Genomic DNA, 22878 nt, shown 5'->3' with positions numbered 1-22878 from the left:
CCCTTCCTGTTCCAACATGACTGCGCCCCAGTGCACAAAGCGAGGTCCATAAAGACATGGATGAGCGAGTTTGGGGTGGAGGAACTTGACTGGCCTGCACAGAGTCCTGACCTCAACCCCATAGAACACCTTTTGGGATGAAATAGAGCGGAGACTGTGAGCCAGGCCTTCTTGTCCGACATCAGTGCCTGACCTCACAAATGTGATTCTGGAAGAATGGTCAAACATTCCCATAGACACCCTCCTAAACCTTGTGGACGGCCTTCCCAGAAGAGTTGAAGCTGTTATAGCTGCAAAGGGCGGGACCAACTCAATATTGAACCCTACTGACTAAGACTGGGACGCCATTAAAGTTCATGGAAAGGCAGGCCGACCAATACTTTTAGCAATATAGTATATGTGAGCTGACTGATGGTCAGGGCCTTTTCTTGCTCTGTTGTGGGAGTCTGCTGCTGGGTGAAAAGGCTGATTACTGACAGCATACTAAAAATGTACAAAGACTGCCTGTTTGTGTTAGTGGAGTCCATTAGTGGAAACTCTGGGGGAAGATTTCCTAAAACTGGAGCACTCAGAATCTGGTGGAGCTGTGCATGGTAGCCAATCAGCTTCTAACTTGAACCCTGAAGCTGATTGGTTTCTATCCAGAGCTGCACCAGATTTTACACCTTGCAAGTTTAATAAACAACCCCCTCTGTTAGTCCGCAACTGACCCAAGCTTAGTTAATAGCTTGGACGAGCAGATTTGTTTGTTTTATACTATGGACTTGCTGTTCAAAGTCCTCCTGCAGTCAGGCTGTATTTGCTGCCTTGCTGAAAAAAAAAATGCAGGATAAACCTGCTTGGACTGTTCCTGGGCGGTTCGGTCTCGTTCATGGTGTATGCTGAGAATATCAATTCCGCCTATCCCCCTTTATAGGGTTTACTTTCTTCTTTGTGTCAAAGGGAACATCTAGAGTCTAAAATTTGGGGTTATTATTGCAGGAGCCCAAGTCTGTGCAGACAGCCAGGGCAAGGAAGCCCATACAAGCAATGAGAGGCTGAAAGTGGCCATAGCTGTCCACTGGTGTTCAGATGTAATCGCAAAAGAAGCGATTGCCTGCTTTTAATAACAGATTTCCCCGGGAGGCAAGCAGATAGCATCTAGGGCAATGATTTGTCTCTAAACGCAGGTAATCGCACCATGTTTGATTACTTCCAGAAACTGGTGGACAGCTGGCCATGGCTGTCCACACCTAGCTGGGCCCTTGGCTACAGCTTTGTGCACGTTCCTTGCTGCACCACGGCTCATTTAGCTGCGATTATCCACCTACTTGCTGGCGGCTCTTCACAGTGAACAGCACTGCTGGAATTCAGGTGAGTGCAGACGCAGTACGAGTCGATCTCCAGTGGGATGTGACATGACGGGAAAGATTCACACTTGTCCATGTCGAAGTGGAAGCCGGGTTGGCAGGAGCACTGGATGCCTTCTTGTCTCTTGGTACATTCTAGAAGATAAACAACCCGTCCATCAGGTAACAATTCACAAAAAGAACATTGAGGAACTGGAGGAATTACAGAGAAGGGCAACCAAACTGATACGAGGCATGGAGGAGCTCAGCTATGAGGAAAGATTAGAGGAACTGAATGTATTCTCTACTGAGAAGAGGAGATTAAGGGGGATATGATCTCCATGTATAATACATAAGGGGGGATATGATCTCAATGTATAATACATAAGGGGGATATGATCACCATGTATAATACATAAGGGGGATATGATCTCCATGTATAATACATAAGGGGGATATGATCACCATGTATAATACATAAGGGGGATATGATCTCCATGTATAATACATAAGGGGGGATATGATCTCCATGTATAATACATAAGGGGGGATATGATCTCCATGTATAATACATAAGGGGGATATGATCTCCATGTATAATACATAAGGGGGGATATGATCTCCATGTATAATACATAAGGGGGGATATGATCTCCATGTATAATACATAAGGGGGGGATATGATCACCATGTATAATACATAAGGGGGGATATGATCACCATGTATAATACATAAGGGGGATATGATCACCATGTATAATACATAAGGGGGGATATGATCTCCATGTATAATACATAAGGGGGGGTATGATCACCATGTATAATACATAAGGGGGGATATGATCACCATGTATAATACATAAGGGGGGATATGATCTCCATGTATAATACATAAGGGGGGATATGATCTCCATGTATAATACATAAGGGGGGATATGATCTCCATGTATAATACATAAGGGGGGATATGATCACCATGTATAATACATAAGGGGGGATATGATCTCCATGTATAATACATAAGGGGGGATATGATCTCCATGTATAATACATAAGGGGGGATATGATCAACATGTATAATACATAAGGGGGGGTATGATCGCCATGTATAATACATAAGGGGGATATGATCACCATGTATAATACATAAGGGGGGATATGATCACCATGTATAATACATAAGGGGGATATGATCACCATGTATAATACATGAGGGGGGATATGATCTCCATGTATAATACATAAGGGGGGTTATGATCACCATGTATAATACATGAGGGGGGATATGATCTCCATGTATAATACATAAGGGGGGATATGATCTCCATGTATAATACATAAGGGGGGATATGATCACCATGTATAATACATAAGGGGGGATATGATCTCCATGTATAATACATAAGGGGGGATATGATCTCCATGTATAATACATAAGGGGGGATATGATCTCCATGTATAATACATAAGGGGGGATATGATCTCCATGTATAATACATAAGGGGGGATATGATCACCATGTATAATACATAAGGGGGGATATGATCTCCATGTATAATACATAAGGGGGGATATGATCTCCATGTATAATACATAAGGGGGGATATGATCTCCATGTATAATACATAAGGGGGGTATGATCTCCATGTATAATACATAAGGGGGGATATGATCTCCATGTATAATATATAAGGGGGGGGGGGATATGATCACCATGTATAATACATAAGGGGGGATATGATCTCCATGTATAATACATAAGGGGGGGATATGATCTCCATGTATAATACATAAGGGGGGATATGATCTCCATGTATAATACATAAGGGGGGGATATGATCTCCATGTATAATACATAAGGGGGGGTATGATCTCCATGTATAATACATAAGGGGGGATATGATCACCATGTATAATACATAAGGGGGATATGATCTCCATGTATAATACATAAGGGGGATATGATCACCATGTATAATACATAAGGGGGATATGATCACCATGTATAATACATAAGGGGGATATGATCGCCATGTATAATACATAAGGGGGGATCTGATCTCCATGTATAATACATAAGGGGGGGTATGATCTCCATGTATAATACATAAGGGGGGATATGATCACCATGTATAATACATAAGGGGGGATATGATCACCATGTATAATACATAAGGGGGGATATGATCACCATATATAATACATAAGGGGGGATATGATCACCATGTATAATACATAAGGGGGGATATGATCACCATATATAATACATAAGGGGGGTATGATCTCCATGTATAATACATAAGGGGGGATATGATCTCCATGTATAATATATAAGGGGGGGGGGGATATGATCACCATGTATAATACATAAGGGGGGATATGATCTCCATGTATAATACATAAGGGGGGGATATGATCTCCATGTATAATACATAAGGGGGGATATGATCTCCATGTATAATACATAAGGGGGGGGATATGATCTCCATGTATAATACATAAGGGGGGTATGATCACCATGTATAATACATAAGGGGGGGATATGATCAACATGTATAATACATAAGGGGGGTATGATCGCCATGTATAATACATAAGGGGGATATGATCACCATGTATAATACATAAGGGAGGATATGATCACCATGTATAATACATAAGGGGGGAAATGATCTCCATGTATAATACATAAGGGGGGATATGATATCCATGTATAATACATAAGGGGGGATATGATCTCCATGTATAATACATAAGGGGGGATATGATCACCATGTATAATACATAAGGGGGGATATGATCTCCATGTATAATGCATAAGGGGAGATATGATCACCATGTATAATACATAAGGGGGGATATGATCTCCATGTATAATACATAAGGGGGGGTATGATCTCCATGTATAATACATAAGGGGGGATATGATCACCATGTATAATACATAAGGGGGATATGATCTCCATGTATAATACATAAGGGGGGATATGATCACCATGTATAATACATAAGGGGGATATGATCACCATGTATAATACATAAGGGGGATATGATCGCCATGTATAATACATAAGGGGGGATCTGATCTCCATGTATAATACATAAGGGGGGGGTATGATCTCCATGTATAATACATAAGGGGGGATATGATCACCATGTATAATACATAAGGGGGGATATAATCACCATGTATAATACATAAGGGGGGATATGATCACCATGTATAATACATAAGGGGGGATATGATCACCATATATAATACATAAGGGGGGATATGATCACCATGTATAATACATAAGGGGGGATATGATCTCCATGTATAATACATAAGGGGGATATGATCACCATGTATAATACATAAGGGGGGATATGATCTCCATGTATAATACATAAGGGGGGGTATGATCACCATGTATAATACATAAGGGGGGATATGATCACCATGTATAATACATAAGGGGGGATATGATCTCCATGTATAATACATAAGGGGGGATATGATCTCCATGTATAATACATAAGGGGGGATATGATCTCCATGTATAATACATAAGGGGGGATATGATCACCATGTATAATACATAAGGGGGGATATGATCTCCATGTATAATACATAAGGGGGGATATGATCTCCATGTATAATACATAAGGGGGGATATGATCAACATGTATAATACATAAGGGGGGGTATGATCGCCATGTATAATACATAAGGGGGATATGATCACCATGTATAATACATAAGGGGGGATATGATCACCATGTATAATACATAAGGGGGATATGATCACCATGTATAATACATGAGGGGGGATATGATCTCCATGTATAATACATAAGGGGGGTTATGATCACCATGTATAATACATGAGGGGGGATATGATCTCCATGTATAATACATAAGGGGGGATATGATCTCCATGTATAATACATAAGGGGGGATATGATCACCATGTATAATACATAAGGGGGGATATGATCTCCATGTATAATACATAAGGGGGGATATGATCTCCATGTATAATACATAAGGGGGGATATGATCTCCATGTATAATACATAAGGGGGGATATGATCTCCATGTATAATACATAAGGGGGGATATGATCACCATGTATAATACATAAGGGGGGATATGATCTCCATGTATAATACATAAGGGGGGATATGATCTCCATGTATAATACATAAGGGGGGATATGATCTCCATGTATAATACATAAGGGGGGTATCATCTCCATGTATAATACATAAGGGGGGATATGATCTCCATGTATAATATATAAGGGGGGGGGGATATGATCACCATGTATAATACATAAGGGGGGATATGATCTCCATGTATAATACATAAGGGGGGGATATGATCTCCATGTATAATACATAAGGGGGGATATGATCTCCATGTATAATACATAAGGGGGGGATATGATCTCCATGTATAATACATAAGGGGGGTATGATCTCCATGTATAATACATAAGGGGGGGATATGATCAACATGTATAATACATAAGGGGGGTATGATCGCCATGTATAATACATAAGGGGGATATGATCACCATGTATAATACATAAGGGGGGATATGATCACCATGTATAATACATAAGGGGGGATATGATCTCCATGTATAATACATAAGGGGGGAAATGATCTCCATGTATAATACATAAGGGGGGATATGATCTCCATGTATAATACATAAGGGGGGGATATGATCTCCATGTATAATACATAAGGGGGGATATGATCACCATGTATAATACATAAGGGGGGATATGATCTCCATGTATAATGCATAAGGGGAGATATGATCACCATGTATAATACATAAGGGGGGATATGATCTCCATGTATAATACATAAGGGGGGGTATGATCTCCATGTATAATACATAAGGGGGGATATGATCACCATGTATAATACATAAGGGGGATATGATCTCCATGTATAATACATAAGGGGGATATGATCACCATGTATAATACATAAGGGGGATATGATCACCATGTATAATACATAAGGGGGATATGATCGCCATGTATAATACATAAGGGGGGATCTGATCTCCATGTATAATACATAAGGGGGGGGTATGATCTCCATGTATAATACATAAGGGGGGATATGATCACCATGTATAATACATAAGGGGGGATATGATCACCATGTATAATACATAAGGGGGGATATGATCACCATATATAATACATAAGGGGGGATATGATCACCATGTATAATACATAAGGGGGGATATGATCACCATATATAATACATAAGGGGGGTATGATCTCCATGTATAATACATAAGGGGGGATATGATCTCCATGTATAATATATAAGGGGGGGGGGGATATGATCACCATGTATAATACATAAGGGGGGATATGATCTCCATGTATAATACATAAGGGGGGGATATGATCTCCATGTATAATACATAAGGGGGGATATGATCTCCATGTATAATACATAAGGGGGGGGATATGATCTCCATGTATAATACATAAGGGGGGTATGATCACCATGTATAATACATAAGGGGGGGATATGATCAACATGTATAATACATAAGGGGGGTATGATCGCCATGTATAATACATAAGGGGGATATGATCACCATGTATAATACATAAGGGAGGATATGATCACCATGTATAATACATAAGGGGGGAAATGATCTCCATGTATAATACATAAGGGGGGATATGATATCCATGTATAATACATAAGGGGGGATATGATCTCCATGTATAATACATAAGGGGGGATATGATCACCATGTATAATACATAAGGGGGGATATGATCTCCATGTATAATGCATAAGGGGAGATATGATCACCATGTATAATACATAAGGGGGGATATGATCTCCATGTATAATACATAAGGGGGGGTATGATCTCCATGTATAATACATAAGGGGGGATATGATCACCATGTATAATACATAAGGGGGTTATGATCTCCATGTATAATACATAAGGGGGGATATGATCACCATGTATAATACATAAGGGGGATATGATCACCATGTATAATACATAAGGGGGATATGATCGCCATGTATAATACATAAGGGGGGATCTGATCTCCATGTATAATACATAAGGGGGGGGTATGATCTCCATGTATAATACATAAGGGGGGATATGATCACCATGTATAATACATAAGGGGGGATATAATCACCATGTATAATACATAAGGGGGGATATGATCACCATGTATAATACATAAGGGGGGATATGATCACCATATATAATACATAAGGGGGGATATGATCACCATGTATAATACATAAGGGGGGATATGATCTCCATGTATAATACATAAGGGGGATATGATCACCATGTATAATACATAAGGGGGGATATGATCACCATGTATAATATATAAGGGGGATATGATCTCCATGTATAATACATAAGGGGGGGATATGATCTCCATGTATAATACATAAGGGGAGGATATGATCTCCATGTATAATACATAAGGGGGGATATTATCTCCATGTATAATACATAAGGGGGGTATGATCTCCATGTATAATACATAAGGGGGGGATATGATCAACATGTATAATACATAAGGGGGGGGGGTATGATCGCCATGTATAATACATAAGGGGGGATATGATCACCATGTATAATATATAAGGGGGATATGATCTCCATGTATAATACATAAGGGGGGGATATGATCTCCATGTATAATACATAAGGGGGGGATATGATCTCCATGTATAATACATAAGGGGGGATATGATCTCCATGTATAATACATAAGGGGGGTATGATCTCCATGTATAATACATAAGGGGGGGATATGATCAACATGTATAATACATAAGGGGGGGGGGGTATGATCGCCATGTATAATACATAAGGGGGATATGATCACCATGTATAATACATAAGGGGGGATATGATCACCATGTATAATACATAAGGGGGGGATATGATCACCATGTATAATACATAAGGGGGGATATGATCTCCATGTATAATACATAAGGGGGGAAATGATCTCCATGTATAATACATAAGGGGGGATATGATCTCCATGTATAATACATAAGGGGGGATATGATCTCCATGTATAATACATAAGGGGGGATATGTTCACCATGTATAATACATAAGGGGGGATATGATCACCATGTATAATACATAAGGGGGGATATGATCTCCATGTATAATGCATAAGGGGGGATATGATCACCATATATAATACATAAGGGGGGATATGATCTCCATGTATAATACATAAGGGGGGATATGATCACCATTTATAATACATAAGGGGGGATATGATCTCCATGTATAATACATAAGGGGGATATGATCACCATGTATAATACATAAGGGGGAATATGATCACCATATATAATACATAAGGGGGGATATGATCTCCATGTATAATACATAAGGGGGGATATGATCACCATGTATAATACATAAGGGGGGATATGATCACCATGTATAATACATAAGGGGGATATGATCGCCATGTATAATACATAAGGGGGGATCTGATCTCCATGTATAATACATAAGGGGGGGTATGATCTCCATGTATAATACATAAGGGGGGATATGATCACCATGTATAATACATAAGGGGGGATATGATCTCCATGTATAATACATAAGGGGGAGGTATGATCTCCATGTATAATACATAAGGGGGGATATGATCACCATGTATAATACATAAGGGGGGATATGATCACCATGTATAATACATAAGGGGGGATATGATCACCATGTATAATACATAAGGGGGGATATGATCTCCATGTATAATACATAAGGGGGATATGATCACCATGTATAATACATAAGGGGGGATATGATCACCATGTATAATATATAAGGGGGATATGATCAACATGTATAATACATAAGGGGGGATATGATCTCCATGTATAATACATAAGGGGGGATATGATCTCCATGTATAATACATAAGGAGGATATGATTTCCATGTATAATACATAAGGGGGGATATGATCTCCATGTATAATACATAAGGGGGGATATGATCTCCATGTATAATACATAAGGGTGGATATGATCTCCATGTATAATACAGAAGGGGGGATATGATCACCATGTATAATACATAAGGGGGGATATGATCTCCATGTATAATACATAAGGGGGGATGTGATCTCCATGTATAATACATAAGAGGGATATGATCTCCATGTATAATACATAAGGGGGGATATGATCTCCATGTATAATACATAAGGGGGGATATGATCTCCATGTATAATACATAAGGGGGATATGATCACCATGTATAATACATAAGGGGGGATATGATCACCATGTATAATATATAAGGGGGATATGATCTCCATGTATAATACATAAGGGGGGGATATGATCTCCATGTATAATACATAAGGGGGGGATATGATCTCCATGTATAATACATAAGGGGGGATATGATCTCCATGTATAATACATAAGGGGGGTATGATCTCCATGTATAATACATAAGGGGGGGATATGATCAACATGTATAATACATAAGGGGGGGGGGGGTATGATCGCCATGTATAATACATAAGGGGGGATATGATCACCATGTATAATATATAAGGGGGATATGATCTCCATGTATAATACATAAGGGGGGGATATGATCTCCATGTATAATACATAAGGGGGGGATATGATCTCCATGTATAATACATAAGGGGGGATATGATCTCCATGTATAATACATAAGGGGGGTATGATCTCCATGTATAATACATAAGGGGGGGATATGATCAACATGTATAATACATAAGGGGGGGTATGATCGCCATGTATAATACATAAGGGGGATATGATCACCATGTATAATACATAAGGGGGGATATGATCACCATGTATAATACATAAGGGGGGGATATGATCACCATGTATAATACATAAGGGGGGATATGATCTCCATGTATAATACATAAGGGGGGAAATGATCTCCATGTATAATACATAAGGGGGGATATGATCTCCATGTATAATACATAAGGGGGGATATGATCTCCATGTATAATACATAAGGGGGGATATGTTCACCATGTATAATACATAAGGGGGGATATGATCTCCATGTATAATACATAAGGGGGGATATGATCACCATGTATAATACATAAGGGGGGATATGATCACCATGTATAATACATAAAGGGGGATATGATCACCATGTATAATACATAAGGGGGATATGATCTCCATGTATAATACATAAGGGGGATATGATCACCATGTATAATACATAAGGGGGGATATGATCACCATGTATAATATATAAGGGGGATATGATCAACATGTATAATACATAAGGGGGGATATGATCACCATGTATAATACATAAGGGGGGATATGATCACCATGTATAATACATAAGGGGGGATATGATCACCATGTATAATACATAAGGGGGGATATGATCTCCATGTATAATACATAAGGGGGATATGATCACCATGTATAATACATAAGGGGGGATATGATCACCATGTATAATATATAAGGGGGATATGATCAACATGTATAATACATAAGGGGGGATATGATCTCCATGTATAATACATAAGGGGGGATATGATCTCCATGTATAATACATAAGGAGGATATGATTTCCATGTATAATACATAAGGGGGGATATGATCTCCATGTATAATACATAAGGGGGGATATGATCTCCATGTATAATACATAAGGGTGGATATGATCTCCATGTATAATACAGAAGGGGGGATATGATCACCATGTATAATACATAAGGGGGGATATGATCTCCATGTATAATACATAAGGGGGGATGTGATCTCCATGTATAATACATAAGGGGGGATATGATCTCCATGTCTAATACATAAGGGGGGATATGATCACCATGTATAATACATAAGGGGGGATATGATCACCATGTATAATACATAAGGGGGGATATGATCTCCATGTATAATACATAAGGGGAGATATGATCTCCATGTATAAATACATCAGTGGTTCATATAGTGAACTTGGTGTAGAGTTATTCACCCTGAGGTCATCACAGACGACAAGGGGGCACTCTTTACGTCTGGAGGAAATGAAATGTAATCTCCAAACACGGAAAGGTTTCTTCACAGTGAGAGCTGTGAGAATGCGGAATAGACTCCCTCAAGAGTTGGTTCTGGCCAGCTCAGTGTATTGCTTTAAAAAAGTCCTGGATGGTTTTTGGATACACAGAATATAACTGGATACTAACATTTATGGATAAGGTTGATCCAGGGAATATCCGATTGTCTCTTGGGATCAGGAAGGAATTTTTTACCTGCAGTAGCAAATTGGATCTTTCTTTGCTGGGTTTTTTTTTGTCTTCCTCTTGATCAACTGTGGGTATAGGATTATAACTTTTTTTTTTTTTTCTATGGTTAAACTGGATGGACTTTTGTCTTTTTTCAGCCAGACTAACTATGTAACTATGTACACCAACTTCTACACATCACCAGAGAACCCACTGGTGAGAGTGCAAGGGAGCAGAGATGGAATTTCAAGTGAACCTGTTAAGATAGAAATGAGCTGCCTTTATTGGCCTGGTTTTAAAGCTGGAGACTCCAGGTGACCATACATTGTAAAGAGTTTGGGTCCTGCTCCAGAAGTTCTGGAGAAGGGTGCAGACTTGGAGAGAACCCTTCCCGGCTCTATACACACTTATGAAGCAAACAGAAATCCAAACCACCGCACACCAGAGAAAGTCCAGATATCAGACAGACAAGAAGCTCCTTCAGCCAAGCTTCAATCAGGCTTACCGACGCATTTCGCCCTTCCTGCAGGGCTTAGTCATGAAGACTTAAAACTGGCAGCTAACTATACAGTTTAAATACATATTTGGGAGCCGTTTTACCTGCCAATGGATTTGCATTTCTGTCTGACCAGTCTTCGGATTTACACACCTCTGCCACACAGCACAGCAGTTCATAATTGGCAGGACTTTCCAGTTGACCACACATTTTATTCAACCTGATTGTAACTGTGCAGTGGGAACATATGTGTAAATGAATACAAACTGAAAGAAGCCGACACAATATAGAGTTGTCTGTGAATTCAAAGGAGTTTGTATGATCAAATGGCCTAAAGTGGCAACAAAATCTGCAAATACCAATTACATCATCAAGTGTAGCTGTCAATTCTTTGGCAAATGAACTTGCTGCTTTTTTATGTAGTTGCAGTAGGCACACGTTCCAGCATTTCAGTCTCGGCTCTTGGGATGCAGTTAAAGAATATATAAACCCAACTTTTCGTATTCCTGATGTGTGCCTGTTGTACCATGTACTTGTATGAACAAGTCTCCTGTTCTTCATTGTATTGCTTCCTTTGTGGTGTTCTTGCCAGTCCCTCTATTTTCCTAATAGCCAACTGACCGAACTAGGCAAGAGAGCACTGAGCGGTCAGTTCTCTAGCTGTGCTGGAATCCAATGATCTGACTTGTCTTGATATGCCCTTCCCCTCTTTCCTGCACACATATTTAACCTCATCCATAGTCTACCCCATGCCAACCTAAAGACCGGCCAGTCCAACCCAGACTCCACTCGCTGAAATGGCTCACCCAAACCTCACCTCTCGTTACTTGCACCTGGTTATTAAGTAAATGCCTTACTGGATTACTCAAATAAAGGTGACGCTAGGATCCCAGAACACAGCATCATGGAGACCCTGGTCAAAGATATGGGACTGCCCAGCAAATTCGGCACAGTTGGTATCTCCACTCACCGGTCCCTTTATTAGGTCTACCTTGTTAGTCCCGGGTTGGACCTCCTTTTTCCGTAATTCTTCATGGAATAGATTCAACAAGGTGTTGGAAACATTCCTCAGAGATTTTGGTCCATATTGACATTATAGCATCACAAAGTGGCCACAGATTCTTCATGGCATAGATTCAACAAGGTGTTGGAAACATTCCTCAGAGATTTTGGTCCATGTTGACCTGATAGCATCACAAAGCGGCCGCAGATTCTTCATGGCATAGATTCAACAAGGTGTTGGAAACATTCCTCAGAGATTTTGGTCCATATTGACCTGATAGCATCGCAAAGTGGCCACAGATTCTTCATGGCATAGATTCAACAAGGTGTTGGAAACATTCCTCAAAGATTTTGGTCCATATTTACCTGATAACATCACAAAGTGGCCACAGATTCTTCATGGCATAGATTCAACAAGGTGTTGGAAACATTCCTCCAGAGACTTTGGTCCATATTGACAAGAAAGCATCGCAAAGTGGCCACAGATTCTTCATGGCATAGATTCAACAAGGTGTTGGAAACATTCCTCAGAGATTTTGGTCTATATTGACATCATAGCATAACAAAGTGGCCACAGATTCTTCATGGCATAGATTCAACAAGGTGTTGGAAACATTCCTCAGAGATTTTGGTCCATATTGACATGATAGAATAACAAAGCGGCCGCAGATTCTTCATGGCATAGATTCAACAAGGTGTTGGAAACATTCCTCAGAGATTTTGGTCCATATTGACCTGATAGCATCGCAAAGTGGCCACAGATTCTTCATGGCATAGATTCAACAAGGTGTTGGAAACATTCCTCAAAGATTTTGGTCCATATTTACCTGATAACATCACAAAGTGGCCACAGATTCTTCATGGCATAGATTCAACAAGGTGTTGGACACATTCCTCAGAGATTTTGGTCCATATTGACAAGATAGCATCGCAAAGTGGCCACAGATTCTTCATGGCATAGATTCAACAAGGTGTTGGAAACATTCCTCAGAGATTTTGGTCCATATTGACATCATAGCATAACAAAGTGGCCACAGATTCTTCATGGCATAGATTCAACAAGGTGTTGGAAACATTCCTCAGAGATTTTGGTCCATATTGACATGATAGAATAACAAAGTGGCCACAGATTCTTCATGGCATAGATTCAACAAGGTGTTGGAAACATTCCTCCAGAGACTTTGGTCCATATTGACCTGATAGCATCGCAAAGTTGCCACAGATTATTTATGGCATAGATTCAACAAGGTGTTGGAAACATTCCTCAGAGATTTTGGTCCATATTGACATGATAGCATAACAAAGCGGCCACAGATTCTTCATGGCATAGATTCAACAAGGTGTTGGAAACATTCCTCAGAGATTTTGGTCCATATTGACCTGATAGCATCACAAAGCGGCCACAGATTCTTCATGGCATAGATTCAACAAGGTGTTAGAAACATTCCTCAGAGATTTTGGTCCATATTGACCTGATAGTATCACAAAGTGGCCACACATTCTTCATAGCATAGATTCAACAAGCTGTTGGAAACATTCTTTAGAGTTTTTGCTCCATGTTGACATGATAGCAGCACAACGTTGCCTCAGATTTGTCGGGTGCACATCCATGAATCGTTGATACAAGGCAGGATGGATCCATGCTTTCATGTTGTTTATGAAAAATTCTGACCCTACCATCTGAATGTCGCAGCTGAAATCCAGACTCATCAGACCAGGCAACGTTTTTCTAATCTCCTATTGTCCTGTTTTGGTGAGCCTGTGAAAATTGTAGCCTCCGTTTCTTGTTCTCAGCTGACAGGAGTGGCACCTGGAGTGGTCTTCTGCTTCTGTAGCCCATCTGCTTCAAGGTTTGATGTGTTGTGTGTTCCAAGATATTATTCTGCATACCTTGGTTGTAATGAGTGGTTATTTGAATTACTGTTGCCTTTCTATAATTTCAAACCAGTCTGCCCATTCTCCTCTTACCTCTGAAATTCACAAGGCATTTTTGTCCACACAACTGCCACTCACTGGATATTTTCTCTGTTTCGGACCATTCTCTGTAAACCTTAGAGTTGGTTGTGCGTGAAAATCCCAGTAGATCAGCAGTTTTTGAAATACTCAGACCAACCCGCCTGACACCAACAACCATGCCATGTTCAAAGTCACTTAAATCCCCTTTCTTCCTCATTCTGATGCTCGTTTTGAACTACAGCAAGTTGTCTTCACCACATCTAGATGCCTAAAGACTTTGAGTTGCTGCCATGTGATTGGATGATTAGCAATTTGTTTTACCGAGTAATTGAACAAGTGGACCTAATAAAGTGGCCAATGAGTGTATGATTGGGTCTCATTTGTCCACCAGGACAAAGGAGGACAAAGTGGTCAAGGAAATGGGCTGTGGAATTCCCTGGGGCTCCATGTCCATGATGGATGATTGGAATTCTTTGGGTTACGAAGCGCCTCCACTAAATACGTCTGTAGGGAAAAGCAGTGCAGCCTTTTTTCTTCTGCATACTGCCCACTATTTACATTTTTTTAAATTTAATTCAAATTCCCTTTAGGCATACATAACATAAAAAGAGGGGAAAGTAATCTGGTCACATATTTGAGCAATTGTTTAAAATATAATAATTAGCAGAAGTTACATAGGATTCAATGGGTGAGATGGAGTAGAATTACTGACAACTGCTATACAACCACGTGTGTGACCTCAGCATTACATGGGGATAAAGCTGACCTGTTGATGTCTGAATTCTGTTGACCTCGATGGCAGAGTTGACATCGGCCAAGTTCCCGCTCATCAGTAATGTCTTCACAAGCTGCAAGTCTTCTGCTGCGTCATTTTGAGGGATAACTTGTATGTAGGCAGTAGCGGGGTATCCACCTGTTGGCAACAAGCGATATTAAAATGTCTACTTTTTTACACAGTGTTTGAATTCTCATCCACAGTTCGCAAGAATCTAAGTTCATTTTAGGGAAGATCACTGAATTTTTTGAAATGATATCCAGGGATTAGAGATGAGCGAATCGAACATGACGAAGTGGAATTCGTTCCGAAGATTTGGAAAAATTCGATTCGCGACGAATCCGAAGATTAGCAAACTTCGGATGCACGAATCAAATTTTCCCAAAAATGGCGGCGACATGTGTGGCAACGGAGAAAATGGACAGAGAAGATGGGGCGGGGATCTCTGGGAAGGCGCGCAGACAAGGCGCGCTGACCCATAATGCATTCATGACATGTGATCGCATTAGCCAATCAGCAGCCAGCCAGCACTGTGTAATGGTGGAGCTATAAATCGCGGCCATCTTAGAATTCTCCATTAGCCTACGGTCATTCAAGAGAGACAGACCTGTGTGTATTAAGGGACAGAGTTAGGGCCACAGAGACTTTAGGGCCACAGAATCGTTACTCAGGGACACAGAATCGTTACTCAGGGACACAGAATCGTTACTCAGGGACACAGAATCGTTACTTAGGGCCACAGCTATCAAAGAATCGAAAATTTAAAGTGACATACACCCTTTTTTTTTTTTGGTGGCTGTCGTGCACAGTTGGTGCTGCAGTTTGCCGATTGTGCAAAATAAACTGACTTTCTGCTTCACAACCACTATTGTACGTTCAAAGAGTTAAATCCATTTACACGCCGGCTGGCGGTAATATTTTTTGGGTGATTAGTGCATTCCAGTGACAGAAACGTACAGTTTCCAGCCAACGGCAAGCTGCAATTGACCGATTGTGTACAATAAACTGACATTCTGCTTCACAACCACTATTGTACGTTCAAAGAGTTAGATCCATTTACACGCCGGCTGGCGGTAATATTTTTTGGCCCCCTGTACCGGCTCCTCATGAACGTGGTTCAGCGGGTTTGCATCACTTAACGGCAAATCGTTGACAAACGCTGGGACGTTCAGTGTTGTGTGCATTAAGCCAGACACCAAAGGGCAGCACAGACCTGTTATTACTCGCTCAAGCATGGCTGAACAAAACCAGTCTCTACCACAAATTGGACCCAGACCTGCCCAGGGTCTCGTAACTAGATTGCACGGAGGAGTAGAGTTCGTTATTGGAATTAACTGTGAGGGACTTTTAAACCTAGGCCTGTGTATGGCCTTCAATTGAAGCTGCTTCTGCTCCGCCACTCTGCCATTGGACTCTTGATAGTCGTCTCCCCACGCTGCTGCTGGGGGGACTTTTTAACATAGGCCTCTGTATGGCCTTCAATTTTAGCTGCTTACGCTCCGCCACTCTGCCATGGGCCCCTGTACCGCCTCCTCTTGCTGCTGTCAGGCCCGTAATCTGCCATGGGCCCCCGTACCGACTCCTCATGCTGCTGCCAGGCCCGTAATCTGTCATGGGCCCCTGTACCGCCTCCTCATGCTGCTGCCAGGTCCAGAGTGTGTCATGGGTCCCTGTACGGCCTCCCATTGCTGCTGTCTCCATCGCCACACTCTGCCATGTGCCACTTTCAGGTCTCCTCACACTGCTGGTGGGTTCCATTTTGTCATAGGGTGCTGTATGGCCTCCCATTGCTGCTGCCTCCACCGCCACACTGTGGCTCCACACTCTGGTTTTGGCCCCGTGACTGCCCAAATGAGTGAAGTGTGCGGTGATTCTAAGATCGACGGCACTCATCTGCATGTCATACTGACTGTCAGTATTATTTCTCTTCCCCAGCAGACTCCAAGGGCATTTAAATTAAAGGTACAGTGTTCTGCACTAATATAAAGGCTCTCTGAAGCCTAGAAACACCCTTTTTATAAGTTAAATTCGCAGCGAATATATTTGGCTCGAAGCGAATTTATTCGGCGAATTTTATTTGGCCAAACCCACTCTTAACCATCCCACCAAAAATCACACCCACCTTTTTGGCCACAATCATGCCGCAATTTTTAATACCCTCAAAAAATTGGTCAGAGATGTTTGGAACAAGAGACATCCAAGACAAAGATTAAAAAAAAAAGAGGCACCAAGAAATACGCACATAGTTGGGAGGGAAGAAAAGCACATAAGGGTCCAGGGGCTGCCATTTTTGGTTGCACAATGTGTCTACTACACCATGATGGCAGGGGACAATGCTGTGGATGTGTTTTTTTACTGGGACACCTCAAAACGAGTATTGAGTCTGGGAAACGGGGGCAGCGGAATTGATTCTTCCTAAAATAGTCACATTTTCTAGCAAGTTGACATTGCAGGTCAAAAACAACATTTTTATGGAAAGGCAAACACTTCATGTAAGCATTTGTCATATTTTTCTGTGCTTTTACCTACAATTTTTTAATTGGTGACAGGGTCTCTTTAAGAGGAATTTTGTGGATTTCTTTAATGTGGATCGGTGCTGAATTTTAACCACTTCAAGTCCGGGCACTTTTATTCCCTTCCTGCCCAAGCCAATTTTCAGCTTTCAGCTCTATCACACTTTGAATGACAATTGCGCGGTCATGCAACACTGTACCCATAGGAATTTTTTTAGCATTTTTTTTGAGAAAGATAAAGCTTTATTTTGGTGGTATTTATTCAGCACGGGGATTTTTATTTTTTTTTGCTATATAAATGAAAAAGTCCTAAAATTTTGAAAAAAAGTGTTTTACTTCTAAAATTTTGCAAATAAATAATCTTTCTTCATAAATCTTGGATAAAATTTATTCAGTTATCTTTTTAGTAAAAAAAAAAATAATCAAAATTAGTTTATAACCAAAAATTATAATTTTTAAACATTTTTTTTTACATTTTTATTTTATTTTTTTATATTATTATTTATATATTTTTTTGTTTTTTTACATACTGTCACCCTAGCAGTACAGTGTCATGGTGACACTACTACTTGTGGGGGGTTATGAAGATTTTTTTTTTACACTGATTGCTTTTACACCCATAAAGGCTGTAAAAGCAATAATTTCTCATTCTCTCTGGCTGCATTCTTGCAGCCATTGAGAAATACTGTGTGAGCTGTGATTGGTCACAGCTTGCCACATGGTACAAGGGTGTTGTGAATAGCCTTGTACCATGAGACCTCTGTGATCATTCACAGATTTCACACGTAGTAAGCAATGATGTCAGAAGTGACATCTTGCTTACTACTCTTCATGTGATCACTGATTGGCCAATCAGTGATCACATGATCGGGACCTGACACAGAGGTCCCGTACAACGATCGGTGTTCCACTGTGTCTGGAGGACACAGCGGGCACCGCATCGCGGTGCTGCGCACTCCCAGGGAGCGCGCACAAGCAGGGAGCGGGTAGGCCATTTATAACTGACCACCCGCCCCTGCACTGCCACCTTCTGGCCGTTTATATACATGGGCCAGATGGGAAGTGGTTAATAGGTATTTACAGCCTTTCCAGTTTGTGCATTTTTCCCAAAATTATCTACAAGGTTCTATTCTATACTAATTATTTAATGACAAAGCACCTCCTGGGCGGGTCTCTGCGGCTACAGTTGCCAATCATGAAAAGCAACTTGACAAATAATTTATATACAGCATATTTTTTAATATTGTTTTATAAATAATGTGATTGGTAAACATACTACATTTACTTACCGGATCTCTCGGCTCTGAGTTCTGTGTCCGCTCCGCGGATCTCCTCCTACAAAGCATAACTAGATCAAATAAACAAGCAATGTACGATGATGCAGAAATGAGATTGGAACAAATCAATCAATGAAAACCTCTCATTTGTACAGATCCCAAAATAGTTAGTGTCTAGTTGGGACTTTTATTGCATCAGTAGAGGAATTGCATTGGAGATGGAGACTAGATAAGCAGGGGATCCCTTAAAGAATATGTTACCCCAACAATTGGTATTCCTGGTGTGTGCCTGTTGTAGCAGGTATGTTAAAAGTATCCTGTTCTATTTGTATTTCCTACTTTGTGTGAAATATCTGGTGATCCTGCCAGTGCCAATGCTTTCATATTTTAAACTGACACGTCTAGGCATGAAAGCACATCCATGTCAGCGTGGTCAGTTTTCTGGCTGTGCCAGGAGCCTGTCCTCCATGGATCAGACTTGTGCTGACACGCCCCTCCCTGAACAGCCTGCCTGCTCTCCAATTATCAGACTTGTGCTGGCACGCCCCTCCCTGCACAGCCTGCCTACCTTCCAATGATTAGACTTGTGCTGACAAACCCCTCCCTGCACAGCCTGCCTGTCCTCCAATGATCAGACTTGTGCTGGCATGCCCCTCCCTGCACAGCCTGTCTGCTCTCCAATTATCAGACTTGTGCTGGCACGCCCCGCCCTGCACAGCCTGCCTACCTTCCAATGATCAGACTTGTGCTGACACGCCCCTCCCTGCACAGCCTGCCTGCCTTCCAATGATGGAACTTGTGCTGACACGCCCTCCCTGCACAGCCTACCTTCCAATGATCAGACTTGTGCTGGCATGCCCCTCCCTGCACAGCCTGCCTGCCCTCCAATGATCAGACTTGTGCTGACAAGCCCTCCCTGCACAGCCTACCTTCCAATGATCAGACTTGTGCTGGCATGCCCCTCCCTGCACAGCCTGCCTGCCCTCTAATGATCAGACTTGTGCTGGCACGCCCCTCCCTGCACAGCCTGCCTTCCCTCCAATGATCAGACTTGTGCTGACACGCCCTCCCTGCACAGCCTGTCTGTCCTCCAGTTGTTAGACTTGTGCTGACAGACCCACCCCAAACACATACAAAGAGAAAAAGGAGTGTGTGTGTGTATATGTATATACTGTACATACAAACATATACACAAACACTTTTTGCCTTGTATTTCTATTATAAACTGAATAGGTCATTTTACAAGGTGAGGGTTCACATATGCGGCCCTTCCAGTAGGGGGTTTTGATGCTTCAATGATGCTTTGGTGGTGCTTCAGTGATGCTTTTTTGAAGCTTGGCAAATGGCCTGGGTGTGTGTTGTTTATCGATTTGTTTTAATGAGGCCCAGCTCAGTAATACCCCAACTAAGCAGATCCCCAGCCCATTGGTACCCTCGTTCAGCAGATCCCCAGTCCATTGGTACCCTCATTCAGCAGATCCCCAGCCCATTGGTACCCTCGTTCAGCAGATCCCCAGCCCATTGGTACCCTCGTTCAGCAGATCCCCAGCCCATTGGTACCCTCGTTCAGCAGATCCCCAGCTCATTGGTACCCTCGTTCAGCAGATCCCCAGCTTATTGGTACCCTCGTTATGCAGATCCTCAGCTTATTAATACCATCTTTCAGCAGATCCCTTGCTCAGCAGTACCCCCCAGCTCTGCTGATATTATAGTTTGCTGTTCCTCCTTTCTCTCTGGTCCCTGCTCACCTCCCGTTATATTGCTCCCTTGCTGCGCACCACGTGTGACATTGCTAGTTTCTCCTGCTCCTGTCCCCCAACTCTGCTGATCCTCTGCCACTCAGTCCTCTATCTCTGGTCCCTGCCCACCTTTCCGCTATAGCGTTTCCATGTTGCACGCCACGTGTGCCGCCTGCTAGTTGCTTCGCTCTAGTCTGGACCTGGCTCACCTTCCTGCTGCTCCACGCTGTACACCAGATGTGATGTCTGCACCAGACACTTCCAGAATATATACACATGTACAAGAACTGTTGATGACATCTTTCCAGTTCGCTTGTTGGTTTCCCAGTGCAGCCTGGGATATCTCATACCTGCAATACCAGCTCTAATCAAGGGTTGTCATAGACTTCTTTGCAGGCTTTGGAGTTGAGTTTGAAGCACCAAGAAGGGACATTATCGGTGTCTTGTTAAAGCCCTTCTGTAGGCAAAGATAAAGTTTCCCAGACCAGACTTTAAATAGGTATTGGACTTCACCAGATGGACACTTTGTCATGATGTTTCGTGAGGGTTCATGAGTACCTCTTGGGAGGCCCATGCAGGCCAATGTCTATGGTAGCAGAAATACGGGAGCAGCACCATGCCAAGAGGTAGCTCCAGACTCTGACCTTAGGTAGCACTTCAGTAGAAGGGTGGACCAGGAGAGCAATTGCAGACTGATCATATTAGGCTGACACCCATGCTTCTAGTTGCTGGTTCACCATGTTCTGCAGTATTCTACTGTGAGCCCAGGCTGACATGGTGATACACCCCATTGGATGTGTCCATGACAGCCAGGGCTCACAGGAGGTGGATTAAATACCAATGGCCCTCATTCAACCCAAAAGCTAAAAAAGGACCAGAGCTATATGTCTGGGATGGGGAGTGGAGATGTTCTGCCCCACCTTCATGTAATTTTTCTGTTATAATGAACTGCATGAGTTTATTTGTTGTATGCTGACATCTACTGGTGTTTTTGGGCCACTGCAACTTATTTACTAATACAGTTTTGGTATCTTCCTCTGTCCTCCCCTTCTTTTTTAGGGCTAGTTAGCTCAGTCCTAGCTAGACCCTTCCCATTTGCTCCCTCTGTTAGTGTTAGTTATTCCCGGAGACAGGGCTTGGGAAAGTCACTGTCTTCCTACACTTTAAAAGACTGGAAAACCATCCTCTGTACAACAATTAGCTGGATGGAAAATTGCATTGGATTCAATTTATGTGTCTTATTGAAGAGTTCAGCTTCCTATGGATGGTGCCAAGTTTGCAGGTGATTATACTGTCCAGACACACTGGATATGTCAGTATTCAATGCATTGGAAACAGAACAGCTGACCATAACAGCTGTTTTTGTGCACTTGCTGGGCTGCTTAAAAGCCAAACTCTGGGCTCCCTTCTCCCACCCCCTAATGGGCAGCCCTCAATGATGCAAGTGAATACATTTGAGACTGAAGCTCCACACCAGTAATGAAT

The 22878-nt window shown here is 41.7% G+C and overlaps 1 protein-coding gene across 1 annotated transcript in view; it reads right to left on the bottom strand.

The window, feature by feature from the left end:
- Nucleotides 1-22878, bottom strand: part of LOC149443313 (adhesion G protein-coupled receptor F3-like) — an 84664-nt gene that overhangs the window by 39308 nt on the left and 22478 nt on the right. The window contains exons 2-4 of the mRNA XM_089655700.1: nt 19667-19712; nt 15856-16002; nt 1311-1484 (exon numbers count right to left, since the gene is read on the bottom strand). Coding sequence (XP_089511826.1) covers nt 1311-1484; nt 15856-16002; nt 19667-19712 — 367 coding nt within the window. The remainder of the gene's footprint in view (nt 1-1310; nt 1485-15855; nt 16003-19666; nt 19713-22878) is intronic.

The sequence above is a fragment of the Staurois parvus genome, unplaced genomic scaffold (genome assembly GCF_062004578.1).
Source record: "Staurois parvus isolate SC_StPar_1 unplaced genomic scaffold, SC_StPar_1.0 ptg000860l, whole genome shotgun sequence".
NCBI classification, from domain to species: Eukaryota; Metazoa; Chordata; class Amphibia; order Anura; family Ranidae; genus Staurois; species Staurois parvus.
Note: the sequence above shows the minus strand (reverse complement) of the source record. Positions and strands in the feature narration are given on the sequence as shown.